Genomic DNA, 17,844 nt, shown 5'->3' with positions numbered 1-17,844 from the left:
CCAGCTCGTCCCCCACACTGAGGCTGCAGCAGCAGTAGAGACAGACCAGACCAGATGAGATGAGATGAGATGAGATGCAGCGTTGATCTGAGCCCGATGTGTTTAGAGGAGCTGGGACTGTTTACTGCCTCTAACTGCCTGTTTACTCTGCTGCCTCCCCCCTCTCCCCCTCTGTCTCCCCTCTCCCCCTCTCTTTAATCTGGAAAGAAAAGAAAAAAGCCTCCTCACCCTCCTCCCTCACCTCTGCAGCAGCAGCAGAGATAATGAGAGTGAGGACATAATGACACGGCTTCTCTCTGTCTCTCTCTGTGTGTGTTGTGAATACACTCCGTCTTCTGAAGTCTTGATCTCTGATGGACGATGGAAAACGACAAGAAACGAGCAACGTCAGGTGCTGCAGAGGTCAAAGGTCAGAGGTCAGAGGTCAGAGGTCACATCTGGGTCGCCACGCCAGGTTTTCCTTCACGGACGAGGAACGACGCTCACACCTCGTCCAAACACACTCACGGCTGGAAGCTTTTAATCCAGAGTCATCCCTCACTTCACTTCTTATTCATCCATCCACAACCTCAACCTCCTCCCACACACACACACACACACACATACACACACATATACACACACATGCACACACACACACGTACGCTCGGTCCGTCCTCCGGGGCTCCAGATGTTTTAATCCAATTTATAAAAACGATGATGATAAGTGAAAGGAAATTGTTTCCTGGTTGTAAAATCCTCCAGACGCACAACTCAGCTCAGCTCAGCTGCAGCAGCTCAGAGAAGAAAGTGTGTGCGTGTTAGTTAGTGTGTGTCTGTATGTGTGCGTGTGTGTGTTCCTGTATGAAGCTTTCACTGAGCAACAGTTGCTCAAAACCAGGAGGGAGTTTCCTTCCCTCCTCCTCCTCCTCTTCCTCCTCCTCTTTCAAGTCTTTAAACTTCTCCCTCCTGCTCTCATCTCATCATCACCCCTCCTTCCCTCCTTCCCTCCCTCCCTCCCTCCCTCCCTCCCTCCCTCCCTCCCTCGCTCCCTCGCTCCCGGCGGTCTCTCTGGGAGACCTCATCTCTCCCTCTCTTTACCTCCACCCATCTATCTTTTCATCTTCTCATGACTGCTTCCTTTCATAGCTTCTCTGCTGCGTCGAGTCTCTCGGGCGGTTTGGCGGGAAACAAGTCAAGTGGCCTGATGCCTCGTTAAATTAAAAAACGCTCAGGAGGAAAAAAAAAAAAAAGGAGCCGGTGTGAAGGTTTCACAGGATCTCAGTGTGTCTTCACTCTGTGTGTGTGTGTGTGTGTGTGTGTGTGTGTGTGTGTGTGTGTGTGTGTGTGTGGAGCCGCAGGGGAGGAAGAAATAATAATACAGAGTAAAAGTTGAATATCTGGAAACAATAGGAGGAGAAACGATGATTGTAGAGGTTCAACATGATGAGTCACTACAGAACGGTGAGAACATCCAGTGTAAATGAACCTTTAAAAAGATTTTCTCTCCGGGTTTTTACAGAAGCTGAGGAGGGTCAAACTATTCTGTTATCTCCAGATAAGAGAGACCACTGGACATTGTCTGTGTTTATCTATTTGTCTTTTGCTCTTTACTTAGCCTACTGTTTGTAAATTAATCTTAATACTGTTCATTTATCATCTTTGCTGTCGCCTCCTGGCCTGGTCAAAGATAACCTGATCTCAAGGGGTTAATTAATAGAAGGTTAAATTAATTATAATTAATTAATTATATCAAAGCTTGTTTCCTCATCGTAATGACTTTGTGAATCAGATTCAACCTCTCGTGCTGTAAACTGTGTAGACAATCAGGTCGATGCGTTGATCAACACATCGAATGATACTTCAATCAAAGGGCAGGAATCCTGTCGTTGTCATGGTTACTCAACGATGCAGGAGATGCTGATGAGATAACAGGAGTGTGACCTTCTATATAGCTCCCATTAGATTTTGATCAGCCTATATCTCTGTGAAACTTTTTACATCAAGAGTTAAAGCAGAAGTGAGTGATCCGGTCGTTTTGGCTAATGCTGCGTTCCAGGCAGGCTTTTGAAACCGTAAATTACAGCTTCAAGTCACAACTTACGACTTTGTAGCGTTCCAGGCAACCCACTCGTGTTTTTCTGACCTGTTTTACCTGTGAAAGTCACTATAACGGCCACTCGTAACTTCTGACCGGTGAACTCGTACCAGATTGAACTGGTACCACTTCACAGGTCGGAAAAACACGAGTTACGGGCTGCCTTGAACGCACCATAACAGTCCTCGTCCCGACGTCACCACATTCACGGCGTCCCTTGGCTGCACACACAGCCCTGCATGCCGTTCTCTCTCCTCATTGGATAAAAATTGTAGGATACGAGAAAAGTTTTCTCCTCGGCTCAGAGCAGAGCAGAGTGACTGACAGACCCGTGTTTCAGACCAAACACTCTATGTAAGTGATTGCTGTCGGAAGATATAACTATTTAAGACTTATATTAACACAAATATTCCGCTTACTTCTGCTTTAAGAGCTTTTTTTCTTTTTTTCCTGGAGTTGAATGAAGGTTAATGGAAAAAAAGAGGCTTTTTGGTTTAATACGAATACAAATACAAATGACTTTATTATCCCCAAAGGAAAATTAATTCATCTGGCAGATCATCTATCATTTGCAGCAGAATTAAAAAGCCTGATGTCTGTAGGATCTTCAAAAACTCTCCGTCCATCAAAGTGTCAAGAGGTGGCTGATCTGAGTTGTTCACAGCAGAAAGGACCTGATCAAACTCCTCTCCTCACAGAAGGATCCATCAGTAGTTGACCAAAAAATAAAAAGACAAAAACAGGGAATAGTTCAACATTTTGGCAAATTAGCCCATTGCCATAATCCCTATAGTTTTAGGAGTAGGTTCGTTACCGTTACCTTTATTTGTCATTTGTTGGAGCAGAGCCGTGAGCTGCTCAGAGCTACGCTATGGAAGCTAATGGGATTTCTTGGTTTCCCTCATCAAACTCATTAAATACACAATCAAGATAATAACAGAACAAGAAAGAGTCGTTTTAGAGAGAAATACAGAGACTGCTTGATGAAAAACTGTCCCTGAAGACAACGCGCATCAGCGGTTTTGCATGAATTTCCCTCTAAAACAACTCTGTGTGGTAACGTTGTGTTATTATCTCATAGCGTGGTGAATGTGCAGCTCACAATTTGTCCACCAGAGCGTTGTGGAGTTGTTGGATTGTGTATTTGATGAGTTTGATGGAGGGAAACCAAGAAATCCCATGAGCCTCCGTAGCGTAGCTCTGAGCAGCTCACGGTTCTGCTCCGCCGTTCTAAAAACAGCTTGCACCGACAATTAAAGGTAACGAACCTACTGCTATGACTATAGGGATTATGGCAATGGGACAATTTGCCAAAATGTAGAACTATCCCTTTAAAACTCAGAGCTACAGTACCAGACTGTGGTGCTGCTACCAGTTGTTTTAGGATGGTTAAAACAAGTTGAGTGTTAGTTTACTGGTGTGTAAATATCATCCGTCACCTGTCTGACTCTGTACTGTGGCTCATTTGTCAGTTCAGATGAACTTTTTTTTTTTCTTTTGCCAAAGTTGTAAAGTCTCAGAGTTTCGGAAGAATTCAACAAAAACGGAAAAACATCAAATTTTGACACTTCAAACTGAATCAGGCTCAAACCTTCAGCTGTTGAACCTGTGAAGCTGTAACACAGTTTCCCCCCGTCGAGCCAATCATTAGCTGAGCCCTGCAGCAGACAGACCTAACGCAAACACACACACACACACACTCGCTGCTGTATATGTGTGTCTGAACCAAAAGGATTTGGAGGGAAGAAATGACTCAAATATAGTAGTGAGGCCGAGGCCGGTGCCAGCTCGTGTTTGTGTACTCTTTTCTTCAAAGCAGCCTGGTACTTGTGGTCACTTTGAAAGGCATGAATAACACTGACCAAACCAGAGTGACCACGGTTCATTCTGTCCTGGCCGAAAGGGCGAGTCCCAAATGCCAGGAATTAACGCTCTGCCCATTTTTGTTTTTCTTTTCTCTGCACATCTGCAACTTCGGAAGGTTTTTTTTTTGTCCAAAGAAAGAGAGAGAAAGAAAGAGGGAGCGAGAGATAATGGATAAGAGAAGGAGGAGGAGAAGGAGCTGAGTGGCCCTGAAACCATATAAACCCAACAAAAATGAAAAATGACATTCCTGGGAGACAGAAGTGGTGGAACAGAGCGAGGACTGTCATCAGAACGAGAGGCCGAGATGACAGATGGACTGTAGGGAGGAGATGGATCCAGAGTGGACAGAAAATGAGTGTGTATGTGTGTGTATGTGTGTGTGTGTGAGAGAGAGTGTGTACACACAGCTGCAGAGGGTGGACTCAGACCTCATCATCTCCGGTGAAACCACCAAATAAACAGGACAAAGTTATTTTCAAATCCTGCGTCTGTGTCTCTCAGACACATAAACTGAGACAGTGATGAAAAACCAACAGAGAGAGAGAGAGAGAGAGAGAGAGAGAGAGAGAGAGAGAGAGAGAGATTTCTAATTATTAAAATGACTTTCAGCCTCCACCAGTGTGTGTGTGTGTGTGTGTGTGTGGGTCCAATGAAGTGAAGATCCAGGCGGGCGTGTCCTTATCTCTGACAACATAATTACCTAGAAATGTCCGGTCGCTTTGAGCCTGTGGTCTGCTGTCAGCCGTGTGTGTGTGTGTTTGATGGCATGCACACACACACACACACACACACACACACACACACACACACACACACACACACACACACACACACACACACACACACACACACACACACACGTACACACACACTGAGCGCCAACTTCATATGTCCAACATGTGTAGCTACAGCACATTAATTCACAGCATGAACATGAGGACAGAGAGAAACAACTGGAACAGACACAAAAAAGATATGAAGAAAACGGACACAACTCACTTTGACAGAGAGCTACGGTGGCTCTGAAGGCTCAACTCAGCTCACTACAGCTGAAGAGAAAACACAAACCTGTTACAAACTCTGAAAACAACTTCACCAGCAGCGTTTCTGGGGACACGATAAATAAAGAGAGGGACTGGTCTGAGGACACAATAAATTGAATTTATTTTTTCTTCTTGACTTTAGAAGTTGTGCAGACAGCTTCCTGTTAGTGGGTTTGACAATAAGCTGAGTTTGTTTGGTTTATTACAACATCAATATGACATGTTATTGATTACATGGACTGTTAGCTTAGCATTAGCCTTTAGTCTGGCCCCTCACTTCATTATGTCCTCCAGAAACACTTCCTGTTGTATTCTGAGTTTTTGCATCAAACTGATTAAGTCAGTTTCTGCAAGGCTGCAGTGAGTTGAGCCTTCAAGGCCACCATAGTGAACAGTCTTACTATAAACTGAAACTCAGCAAAGATACTTTATATGAACTCAAGAGACAAACACCAGGAAATAAAACATATAGGCTAAACAATGTGAGGTAATGATGCGAAGAAGACAATTATCTCAGAATTAAACTAAATAATCATCTTTTTTTAAATCTAAAATGAATGCAACCCTCCTGTTCCTGTAATAAAGTGGTACATTATCTTACTTCTGCAGATAATCAAAGAAAAAACTGCAAAACTTTCACACTTTACCAAAAAAAGATGCATCTACACTATAAAAGCTCATAAGTGTAAAATAGTTTTAAAAATACTTTCGCTATAAAAACCTGAAGAAAAAATGACTTGAGGTTGAGATTAAAAAAAAAAAAAAGTAATAAAGAAGAGAACAAAGACAAAAGTCGTTTTTTACTGCAAGCATATTTTTTAATACAAAAACAGAACAAAAAAAGTTTATAATTTTAGTTTTTTTTGTTTAACTTTTACACAATTGACTCCTAGGTAACACCCGCGCCCCTCCCTCCATGTTGTCGTCATCACACTAAGAGTTACACAGCATCAAAAGGTGGTGGACTCGTCTCCTTCCTCCTCCTCCTCCTCGTCCTCCTCCTCCTCCTCCTCCTCAGAGAGACAATAAATAAATAAAAATCACCTTTAGATGTGACGTCTTCTTCTGTCTCACTGTCGTGTCTTTGTCTTGAGTTTTTTTTTAATAATAAACTTCATCTGTCAAGACGACACACACAGAGAGAGACACCTCGGCCCCGTCGCCGGTGATGACGGGACATTTGAAAAAAGCCTAGAAGATGAAGAAGAAGGAGGAGGAGGAGGAGAGGCACGCCGAGGGGGGGGAGGGGGCGGGACATGAGGGAGGAATCCTCCGCTCTCATTGGTTCGCTCCTCCTACTCCCCCCCATCCCGGGGAACTCCTGTCATTCATATTTGTAGTTCTCTCTCTACACATGAAGGGCAAACCCCTTTGGTCATGGTCTGGGAATTATCGTCATTAGCAACATAAGAAAATAATAAAACAAAACAAAAAAAACAAAACAGGAAGTGAAAGAGAGAAGGCTGCCACTAGAATCAGACCTAGTGAATGATGTCACAATGTTACAATGAAGTAGAAACACACTTTACACACAAATAAAGTCAGAGAGCGGAGGAGAGTGAACACGACACGACCTCGGTACAAAAAAAAAGAAAAATTCACAAACGTCTTTTTAACCATAATACTAAGTCAGTCGTTTTCTCTCCCTCTCTCGCGCTCTCTCTCTCTCTCTCTCTCTTCGTTGATGCTGATATGACATGAAACTGAAAAATAAATAAGTTTTTTTTCTTTTCTTCTCTCAAGCTAAATAAACAAAAATACAACTGGATTATAAATTAACCACGACGACGACGAGGAGGAGGAGAGAGAGAAAGAAAAACAAAAAAAGAAACATTCGCAAAGTAAAATTTTTGCATACAGTGACTCAAGTCAATGACCTCTATTATTTCCTTTGACAAAGACACACATGATACACACCGCCATGTGTGTGTGTATGTATATGTATGTGTATATGTTTGTATGGATGTGTGTGTGAAGCTGGAGCTGCAGAGGAGGAGACAGTTAGTGCAGCTGGTTCAACATCATCAGGTGAAGTTACACAGGTGTCACTTATGTGCTGTTAGTTGTGTGTCTGTTGCCAGGAAAAGTAGTCCGTCCTCCCTCTGTATATGTGTGTATATGTGTGTGTGTGTGTGTGTGTGTGTGTGTGTGTCGGGTCGTTTCGATGTTACACCCCCTCCACGTCCCCCCTCCCCCGCTGAAAAGCAGCACCCACGACGAGGCCGATCTTCACGTTCCAGCGGTCGGGAGGAGTCGGCTCTGTGGTGTTTGTGTGTGTGAGTGTTTGCCCGCCGCCGTCACCGTCACCGCCACCGACCCTCTGAGTCTGAGGTCAGCCGGTGTGTGTGCGTGCGTGTGAGAGAGTGTGTGTGTGTGTGTGTGTGTGTGTGTGTGTGTGTGTGTGCTCTCTCTCCACACGTGGTGTCGGCGGCTGCAGATCTGCTGAGGTGACGCTTTTTCGTTGCATATTTTCTTTTTTAACTCATCGTTGAGGCATCTGACCCACAAGCCAAAATAATTACCCACAATTCTTTTCTTTCTTTCTTTCTTTTCTTTTTTTTTCCTGAATGTCATCTGAGCTTTTTTTTTTTTGTGTGTGTGTAGCCGTCGTCGTGGTGATGGCTGGTGGTGGGTGGTGTGTCCCACTCCCTCCCTACAACACAACACTACACAACACTACACAACACTACACCGCCTCTGAGCTTAAAATGTGTGTATGTCAGTGTGGTATAAAGCAGTTTAAAGACATGTATGTGTGTTTGTGTGTGCGTGTCTTTGTGTGTCTGTGTGTGTGTGTGTGTGTGTTTCAGTGTGTGTCGCTCTGTCTGATCGGGACAGAAGTGTGTAACACAAAGTAAGGCAGCATCACGTCAAGTCCGTTGTTTTGTTTGGTTCCTCTCTGCAGGAGACTGGAAGGCAAAGTAGGGGAGTGGGAGGAAGGAGGAGAGGAGGAGGGGATGAAGGGAGGAGGAGGAGTGGGGGGTGGGGGGGGGTCGCTTCTTAAAGGGGAAGTCAGTCAGTTTGACCCCCGACCCCTCGGCTCTCCTCTTGTGTTGTGTTCTCCTCCTCCTCCTCCTGGTTCTCATCTGTCTTTAGTGCACGAACTGGATGGACGTTCTGGTTCAGAGGAGCTGGTACATCCAAGATGGCCGCCGACAGCAGCCGCATCGCTCCACTCGCTTCCTGTTTTAAGTTTTTTTTCCGTCTCTTTCTTCTTTCTCTCTGTTGTTATTTCTTGCCGGTGGCGCCCGGCGTCTTGGGGCCCGGGGCCTTCTTGGAGATGGTCGGGATCTTGGAGGGTTTGGCGCCGCTGCCGGGTCGTCTCGGCGTGTCCGAGGCGTCCGAGCAGACGGAGCGGGCGTCCTGCAGCTCCGAGGCGTCCGAGGCGTCGCTGCCACGGCGACTGCTCGCCCTGCTGCCCGCCCGGCTGCCGGCGCGACTGGCGGGACCGCTGGCCCCTCGCTTTGGATCTGACCGAGACGGAAACAGAGGAAAATGTTAGAATGCTAATAGAATTATTAAATTTATATTATTATTATTATAGTTATATATTATTATTAATATGTTATTATTTATATACATTTTATATAATATTATTAAATTAAACTACTAAATGCTAAAACAAAGCCTTCAGTGACGCCTCAGATGCTTCAGAGCTGCTAGCTTGGCTGTCGAGGGCGATTCGCTTAAAGGGATACGCCAACATTTTTTTTTTCGTGTCTTGCCTCACTCCTGAGTCCATGACCAGCAGATAGACACCATCCTTTCGACTGTGCGTGCAGTAACAAGGGAGATAGAGCCGTATCGCCTGTAATTAGCTTAGCTCAAACGCTGGAAGTGTATGGGTAGTGTTAGCCTGCCTCCACCTAAAGTCGCTAATTAGCTTAGCTCAAACGCTGGAAGTGTATGGGTAGTGTTAGCCTGCCTCCACCTAAAGTCGCTAATTAGCTTAGCTCAAACACTGGAAGTGTATGGGTAGTTTTAGCCTGCCTCCACCTAAAGTCGCTAATTAGCTTAGCTCAAACCCTGGAAGTGTATGGGTAGTGTTAGCCTGCCTCCACCTAAAGTCGCTAATTAGCTTAGCTCAAACACTGGAAGTGTATGGGTAGTTTTAGCCTGCCTCCACCTAAAGTCGCTAATTAGCTTAGCTCAAACCCTGGAAGTGTATGGGTAGTGTTAGCCTGCCTCCACCTAAAGTCATCAGAGAAACTCTTCAGCAACTCTAAACGGAAACCGGCGGGCCGATCTTCGTCTCAGAGCTGACAAAACTCTCCGGTAAGGCATCTTGAGCGGTCAAATGCCGCTAACGGGACGAGATTGGTCAAAACGGAGGGTTCAAGCTAAGACACTTTATTTTGGTTCAAGCTAGCTACATCGAGGGTAGGTTAGCTTCCTATTTCAAAGTAAAAGCACAAATTCTATCATCATGGTTTTCTGTATGTAAAGGGCAACGGGTGTTTTATTTTGTGAAAGTAACCGGAAGTGCGTTGGTCACAACGGCTAGCTTGAGTAGCGCCGAATTCGTCCGAACAAAATTGTAAACAGCTGGTATTTAGACAAATTAACGACACACTGCTGATCTAAACGGCTACTTTCTCACCTAAACATGTTTGAAATGTGGATAAAGTGATATATTTACAGAGTTCGCTAATTAGCGACTTTAGGTGGAGGCAGGCTAACACTACCCATACACTTCCAGCGTTTGAGCTAAGCTAATTACAGGCGATACGGCTCTATCTCCCTTGTTACTGCACGCACAGTCGAAAGGATGGTGTCTATCTGCTGGTCATGGACTCGGGAGTGAGGCAAGACACGAAAAAATAAAAATCTGTATCCCGTTAAGAAAAGTTTGACAGTGTAAATGTAAACAACATGGCCACCGCCGCTGGCATCGTCGTCTCACCGCTTCGTCCTGGTTTGCTGGTGTGTGTCGTCCCCCCGTTCTCTCCGGTCAGCGACCCTCGGCTCGAGTGGAAGGTCGGCCTCTTCAGTTTGGAGCCGGACGCCGCCCCCTGCAGGACGACAGAGGAAACGTTAGTACGATGTACGAAACAACATGTACACAAGTCACAACTAAACACGTCACCGTGACAACAACAGACAAATAAACAAACACAACACATAGGATTGAATGAAAACTACAAATCAAAGCTTTGTATCCTATTAAATAACTTAAAGGGATAGTAGCATTTTTTTTTAAAGTGGGGTTGTATGATCTACAAATAGCCCCTAAGTACTTTAATTGCAGTAGAAGACTCTCTGCACTCTTCCCGTTAGCAACGCCAGCCCATAATAGCCCTGCCCAGAGATTTACAACATACATTAGCCTATATTATAGCGAACAATGGAACTGTGTATTTATTTTTTCAGGTAAAACCTCTTTTAGGCCGTGAAAATAGGCCGTTTCTTTGGGCCTGTTCACAACACTGTATGTTGTAAATCTCTGGGCAGGGCTATTATGGGCTGGCGTTGCTAACGGGAGGAGTGCAGAGAGTCTTCTACTGCAACTAAAGTACTTAGGGGCTATTTGGAGATCATACAACCCCACTTTTAAAAAATGCTACTATCCCTTTAACAACAAAAACTAAAAGCAGCAGCAGCTTCAACTATTGATTATTTTCATTATTGATTAATCGATTATTCTGTAAAACAGGGGTCCAGGGTTCAATCTTCACATTGTTAACACAACAAAACAGATTAGACAAATAAAAACATTAAAAATGAATAATTGGTTTGTCTGCTAGAAAAAAAAGACAAACAAATAATCAATTATCAAAGTAGTTTATGAATCGATTAATCAATCAAGTTGTTTTATCTCTACATTGAGACAAAACCGATGAAAATTTAAATCTGAAAAGTTTCTTGAAGCTCAAACTTGATGTGATTTGTGCGTGAAAACAACTTTTCAGATTTTCCCACCACGTGAATATTTTAATTTTATTCCCTATCAATAATCAATCAATAATCATCATCAAACAAACATTCAGCAGCTTTGAGCTCGATCGCGTCACGTCTCCTCCTCTCAAAGGTCAAAGCTTCGTGAGGCGTTCACGACCTTCAGGAGAACGGGACGACCGAGTCAAAACACACAACGACAACGACAACAACAGCAGTAAAAAACCTGAGACGCCAGTGTTGTTGGTGTGTGCGTTAGTGCATTAGCGCGTTCAGTAGGGGGGGTGGGGGGTGGTTTGGTGGGTGAGGGGGGGTAGGTGGGTAGGTGGGTGGGTAGGGTGAAGGTGGGGTAGTTGAGTGAGTTACCTCGAGCCCGGGAGCGGAGTGGCTGTGACCGAGGTCGGGGCAGCAGTGGCACTTGGTTGGCGTCGGAGTTTTACTGTGAGCCAGCCACGGCTTGGCATAGTCACGAGAGTGAGTGTGGGAGGACTGGAGGGAAGGAAGGAAGGGAAGGAAGGAAGGAAGGAAGGAAGGAAGGGAGGGAGGAAGGAAGGAAGGAAGGAAGGAAGGAAGGAAAGGAGGGAGGAAGGGAGGGAGGGAGGGAAGGAAAGGAAGGAAGGAAGGAAGGAAGGAAGGAAGGAAGGGAGGGAGGAAGGAAGGAAGGAAGGAGGAAGGGAGGAAGGGAGGAAGGAAGGAAGGAAGGGAAGAAGGGAGGGAGGAAGGAAGGAAGGAAGGAAGGAAGAAGGAAGGAAGGAAGGGAGGGAGGGAGGGAGGGAGGGAGGGAAGGAAGGAAGGAAGGAAGGAAGGAAGGAAGGAAGGAAGGAAGGAAGGAAGAAGGAAGGAAGGAAGGAAGGGAGGGAGGGAGGGAGGGAAGGAAGGAAGGAAGGGAGGAAGGGAAGGAAGGAAGGGGGGAAGGAAGGAAGGAAGGAAGGGAAGGAAGGAAGGAAGGAAGGAAGGAAGGAAGGAAGGGAGGAAGCAAGGGAGGGAGGAAGGAAGGAAGGGAGGAAGGAAGGAAGGGAAGGAAGGAAGGAAGGAAGGAAGGGAGGAAGGAAGGAAGGAAGGAAGGAAGGGAGGAAGGGAAGGAGGGAGGAGGAGGAGGAGAGCGAAGCAGCGAAGGAGAGAAGGGAGGAAGGAAGGGAGGGAGGAAGGAAGGAAGGAAGGGAGGAAGGGAGGGAGGAAGGAAGGGAGGGAGAGAGGGAGGAAGGAAGGGAGGGAGGAGGAGAAGGAGGAGAGCGAAGCAGCGAAGGAGAGAAGGGAATGAAGTGAGGGAGGGAGGGAGGGGGAGGAGTTATGGAGGGAAGGAGGGAGGGAGGGAGGAGGAGGAGGAGCGCAGTGTGTGTTTGTGTGAGAGCGGATTGTCGTTTTTTTTTTGCATTTTTTTTTGCATTTTTTTGCATTTTTTTGCACACACAGGTTGTTGAAGCCGGGTTAGAGCAGCAGCAGCAGCAGGAGGAGTGAACGACAGGAACGAGGGAGGAGGTGAGAAGATGAAAGAAAAAAACAAAAGAAACAAAACAAAAAGAAAAGAAAGAAAAAAAAATCACAGTTAAAGGATGTGGTGATTTCTGACAACAACAATAGCAACAACAACAAGAGGAGACAACAACTGAACAATGTGGAACATTAACTCATAAAAACACACACATGCAGCTCTATCTCACACACACACACACACACACACACACACACACACACACACACACACACACACACACACACACACACACACACACACACACACACACACACACACACACACACACACACACACACACACACACACACACACACACACTCTACTACAGTAACTAGGGGTGTAACGATTCATCTATTACATTGATGCATCGATTTATATTCCTACGATCCAACTGCATCGATCTGTACTCGGCAAGTTGGCCTTCCGGGCGACATATATCGATCTAAAATCGTTTTAAATGGTAAACAATCGCTTGTATCGATACTAAGAAATTGCACATTAGATTTAAGGATGGCAAACTTTATGTGGATGTGTTTCTTTTTTAGCACTTTTAATGATAAAGACACATTAAAACAGCCATAGGCGGCCAAATATCTGACCCACGACGGTCCACTGGCACTGACGCACCGGTCTTAAAGGGATAGATGGCAAATTGGCCCATTGCTATAATCCCTATAGTCATAGCAGTAGGTTCGTTACCTTTAATTGTCGGTGCAAGCTGTTTTTAGAACGGTGGAGCAGAGCCGTGAGCTGCTCAGAGCTACGCTACGGAGGCTCATTATGGGATTTCTTGGTTTCCCTCATCAAACTCATCAAATACACAATCCAACATCTCCACAACGCTCTGGTGGACAAGTTGTGAGCTGCACATTCACCACGCTATGAGATAATAACACAACGTTACCACACAGAGTTGTTTTAGAGGGAAATTCATGTAAAACCGCTGATGCACGTTGCCTTCAGGGACAGTTTTTCATCAAGCAGTCTCTGCATTTACCTCGAAAACAACTATCCCTTTAATATGACACTAAATGAGCAACATGATAAGGTGCGCTCTGCTCTGTTTTATTTCTATCTTACCCCACACTGTACGTCGACCGACACTTATGTAGAGAGCGCGTGAACGTGAAGACGTACCGCACGATGGAGAATGAATCGATTTCAAGTCACTGACTCGTATCGTATCGTGTCGTTCTAAATCAGGGGTCTCCAACACGTCGCTCGTGAGCTACCGGTAGCTCGCGGCGCCTTTCCCAGTAGCTCCCGAGGATTAATAGCAACATTTGAAAACTTGATTGGTCACTCGGCAAACCTGCACCGATATCCAGGATTTTCCCTGCCTATGGCGCCGCCTTGGTTGAAGCGTGTGCACGCATAGGGCCGTTCAGATGTAATGTGTATGTGCGTCATGTGTGCTCACAACCAAAGCGACGCTAGCGGGCGGCACACAGAGGAAAGGGAGACAATAATTGACATTAGAGGCTTAAAACATAATCTACTATTTTCATGAAGAGTGGGAAACACAGTTTTGTTTTACAAACGTTAAGAATTAATGTTACAAAACATGAGTAGCTCTCGGCCATTTTCATTTTGTAAAAGTAGCTCTCAGAGGAAAAAAGGTTGGAGACCCCTGTTCTAAATGAACCAAGATCAATGAACCAAGATCGTCCTTTAATCGTATCGGCAACCATGAATCGTGAAATGGAATCGAATCGTTTTTTTTTTTATTTTTTATAGAATCGTTACACCCCTAACAGTAACCAGACAACAGTGATGACACATGAAAACATCACAAACAACATGAGCGTGAGGATCTCTGACACACAACAGAGGATGAATGTTATTGAGTGTGTGTGCAAAGATGGAAGCTCAGGTGTGTGTGTGTGTGTGTGTGTGTGTGTGTGTGAGATAAATGCTGGTTCTCACCCTGGACGATGCCGAGGCCGTGGGCGTGGCGGGGGCCGAGGGCGCGGAGGGCAGCGAGGCGCCGCTGTGGGAGGCGGAGGAGGAGGAGCGGGTGGGCGAGGCGTTCCGGGAGCCCGGCTTGGAGCGCCGTCCTCGGGAGCGGAACGCGGCGAGACCCTGCGACGCTCCCTCGGGAAGGATGAACTTCTCCCGCAGCTCCAGGTTGGTGCGGCCGCGCGCTGAGGGACAGGAAACAGGAAGACAGGACACACAGGAGAACCAATGAGCTGCTGAGGAGGAGGGGAGGGGGGAGGGGCAGGGAGGGGGAGGAGGAGGGGGTAGGAGGTGGAGGTGGAGGGCTTGTAGTTGCCCCTCCAGCAGGGGGCGGCAGAGGCAGCGAGCAGCGTGAGGGAGAGAGCCAGTGCTTCCTTTGGCTGCAGACATCAGAGTCCGTGCATGTTTCATTTGAGAGTTGAGTGGAGTTGGACTATAGGGATGCACATGATTAACCGTTTAACCGTTAACCGATAACAACAGGGTTCCTACAGCTTAAGCCAAATTAAATTTAAGATTTTTTGAGACTTTTTTTTAAAGTCACTTGAAATGAAATTTAAGACCGACTTCATAATAAACACAAATGCAGAAAAAAGAAAAAAACAAAACACCACATCAATTACATAGGGTGAGGGACAATTTTACCCACTTTCCTATGTGATCCAAGGTAAAGTGACTGCTACATGAACATTGGATTGTGTCTCTTTCCAGCTGTCCTTTCAAAATAAATGCATAAAAAGTCCAAAAACTGACTCGGGAGCTGGTGGCGGTGAGAGATTTAGCGTTGACGGCCGCCACTAACTTCTCTGTGTCGGAATGTTACCAATTATTTTGAGACTAATTACAACCATAAAATACCACTTATCATGTGTTAACATTTTTACGACCTTTGAAAAATTGATTTAAGACATTTTAATGCCAATTAAGGCCTTGTTTTTAGATTAATGAATTGCCGTGCGCCGCAAGCCTCTTAATCTTATCGGTTAACGGTTAATAATCGGTTAACGAGCGTCGGTTATCGGTCAGAAAAAAAATTCAAAATGTGCATCCCTAAGTGGGACGCATGGTTGTTTTTTTTTGGGGGGGGGGGGGGTTGGGTCAGGAGGTTGGGGGGGGCGGGGGGGGGGGGGGTCGTAAGTGCACTTTGGTTGAGATCATTAGATACGCAACGAAAGTTAGACACAAGAAAAAAACGTGTGGAAACTTCCTCTTTCAAACGCTGAAGCTCATTTTCTTTACAGGAAACGTTCAGTTCAGCGTTTTGGAAAAAACACTCATTGTACACTCATTTACTTTGTCGCTGAGAGTCAGAATTAGCTTAGCTTAGCTTCAGACGCTTCACCCTGGGTTTAGTTTGGATGAAACAAAGGTGATAAAACCTGTTAATTGGTGAGAAAATTTATGATGATGTGTAGCCTAAATCCCGTTAAAACTAGACTTTTAATTCTAATTTGACTGATAGCATACTAAATCAAATTTCTCACCTAGATAATGCTGTTGGGAATCATATTATTGAGAAATAAAGTGGCTCTTATTAAAGTGTATTATGAGCCATGAGGTCTCATAATAATGGTATGTAGGCTATAAACCCTGGGTATCAATTATGACTGTAAGTATTTTTTCTGTTCTCTTATTTTCCTTTTTTTTAAACAAAAAACAAACAAACATTTAAATGTAAGTATAAATTTAAGTTGTGATTTTATACTTTTACATTTATTAATGAAAAAAAAAAATCCCCCAAATCCCCAAAATATTCAAAAGAAGTTTGATAATTCACAGAAAAGGAAGAAGCTGTTAAATCGATGCTCATATTTTGTAATTATTGGATGAACGAGGAGACACAGTCGACACTGAGGGAGTTAAATATTATAAAATACAAGGATGGATGGAAAACAGCAGGCGGAAGCTAAGCTAGGCTAAGCTAAGCTAAGCTAATTAGCATGTGGCTAGGCTAATTAGCTGAGGCAGCAAATAAGTGAGTTTCACAAAACGTTGAACTTTTTTTCTCTTGTTAGAAAAAAAAAAGCGACATAAACTTTCATTGCGTATTTGCTTTAAGAACCAGGTGAGGGCGGCGGGCAGCCGATGGCGGGGGAGGGGGGCGGGGTCGGGGGCGGGGTCAGAGGGGGGGGAGGAGCTAAAGCACAGCCTCTCTTCTCTCATTTTTTTGTTTTTTTTCCCACTTCACTTCATTTTCTCTTCTTGCTGCGATGGAGCATCTCAGCCCTGCGGTGTGTGTGTAGTACTATACACACTGAGTGTATAAATAGATGTGTGGGGAGGGGGGGGGGGAGGGGTTGGGTTGGGGGGGGGGTGGAGGTCATGCCTGGTTTATGGTTTTTCAGGAGAGACTCGGGGTTTCTCCGTCCTTCATAAAAGACACTGAGCAGCATTCTCCGACAGAAAGAAGTGCAGCAGCGCCAGCAGACGACAACAAGCCAGCCAGAGAGAGATGAAAGAGAGAGAGATGAAAGAGGAGAAAGAGAAGAAAGAAAGAGAGATAACTGAAAAATACAGAGAAAAAGAAGAGAGAGAAAGAACGAGGAGGAGAAACAAGATGAAAAAGTGAAAGATGGAGTGTGAAAGTAAAGTAAAAAGAGGAGAGGAGAGGCTGCAGCTAGCCGTTAGCAGCGGTTTGCAACTTCCACTAGCAGCCTCACGGCCACCGTCGCCTAGCAACCCAACAGCAGCGCAAGTCAAAACGAAAAAAAAAAAAATGAAAAAAACGGGTGCACCCTGCAATTACGCCCCTCCCCACTTAGAAACGCCAGCCATCCATCCATCCAGCCAGGTGCACCCTGTAATTGTCTCTCCCACCAACCAACCAACACACACACACACACACACACACACACACACACACACACACACACACACACACACACACACACACACACACACACACACACACACACACACACACACACACACACACACACACACACACACACACCGCCCGACCGACCAACCACCACCCAGCCATCACATTTAAAGGAAGCAGCGTTATTAGAAACCCAGGCTGGCCACGCCCAGGTCTGTGTTTACTGAGAGGAGGAGGAGGAAAAATAAATGATTAAAAAATAATAATAATAATTTTTTTTTGTCATTTGCTTTTCAACTTTAAAAGTTGTTTTAAAATAAAAGATAAAAAAAGACCGGGGGTTGACCAAATCCTGCTTTTTTTCTCTTTTTTTGTGTCAGTGAGTGAGGGAAGCATGACGCAGACGTGTGGCGCAAAGACAAGACTGACATCAACGCCCCACGACCACAGTTAGAAACACACACACACACACACACATATATAGATATATATATATACATAGACACACGGAGGACAGCTGTGGTTAAAGGGATAGTCCAACATTTTGGCAAATTGGGCCCATTGCCATAATCCCTATAGTCATAGCAGTAGGTTCGTTACCTTTAATTGTCGGTGCAAGCTATTTTTAGAACGGCGGAGCAGAGCCGTGAGCTGCTCAGAGCTACGCTACGGAGGCTCATTATGGGATTTCTTGGTTTCAAACTCA

The 17,844-nt window shown here is 45.2% G+C and overlaps 1 protein-coding gene across 1 annotated transcript in view; it reads right to left on the bottom strand.

The window, feature by feature from the left end:
* Nucleotides 1-5,791: 5,791 nt before the first annotated feature.
* Nucleotides 5,792-17,844, bottom strand: part of LOC310993737 (microtubule-actin cross-linking factor 1-like) — a 207,296-nt gene continuing 195,243 nt past the window's right edge. The window contains exons 98-101 of the mRNA XM_083982185.1: nucleotides 14,285-14,502; nucleotides 11,248-11,370; nucleotides 9,890-9,998; nucleotides 5,792-8,456 (exon numbers count right to left, since the gene is read on the bottom strand). Of these exons, the coding sequence (XP_083838311.1) occupies nucleotides 8,215-8,456; nucleotides 9,890-9,998; nucleotides 11,248-11,370; nucleotides 14,285-14,502 (692 nt within the window). The 3' untranslated portion in view covers nucleotides 5,792-8,214. The remainder of the gene's footprint in view (nucleotides 8,457-9,889; nucleotides 9,999-11,247; nucleotides 11,371-14,284; nucleotides 14,503-17,844) is intronic.

Source organism: Trachurus trachurus (genome assembly GCF_905171665.1).
Source record: "Trachurus trachurus genome assembly, chromosome: 11".
NCBI lineage: Eukaryota > Metazoa > Chordata > Actinopteri > Carangiformes > Carangidae > Trachurus > Trachurus trachurus.
The sequence above is the reverse complement of the archived record's forward strand: the minus strand, read 5'-3'. Positions and strand labels throughout refer to the sequence as shown.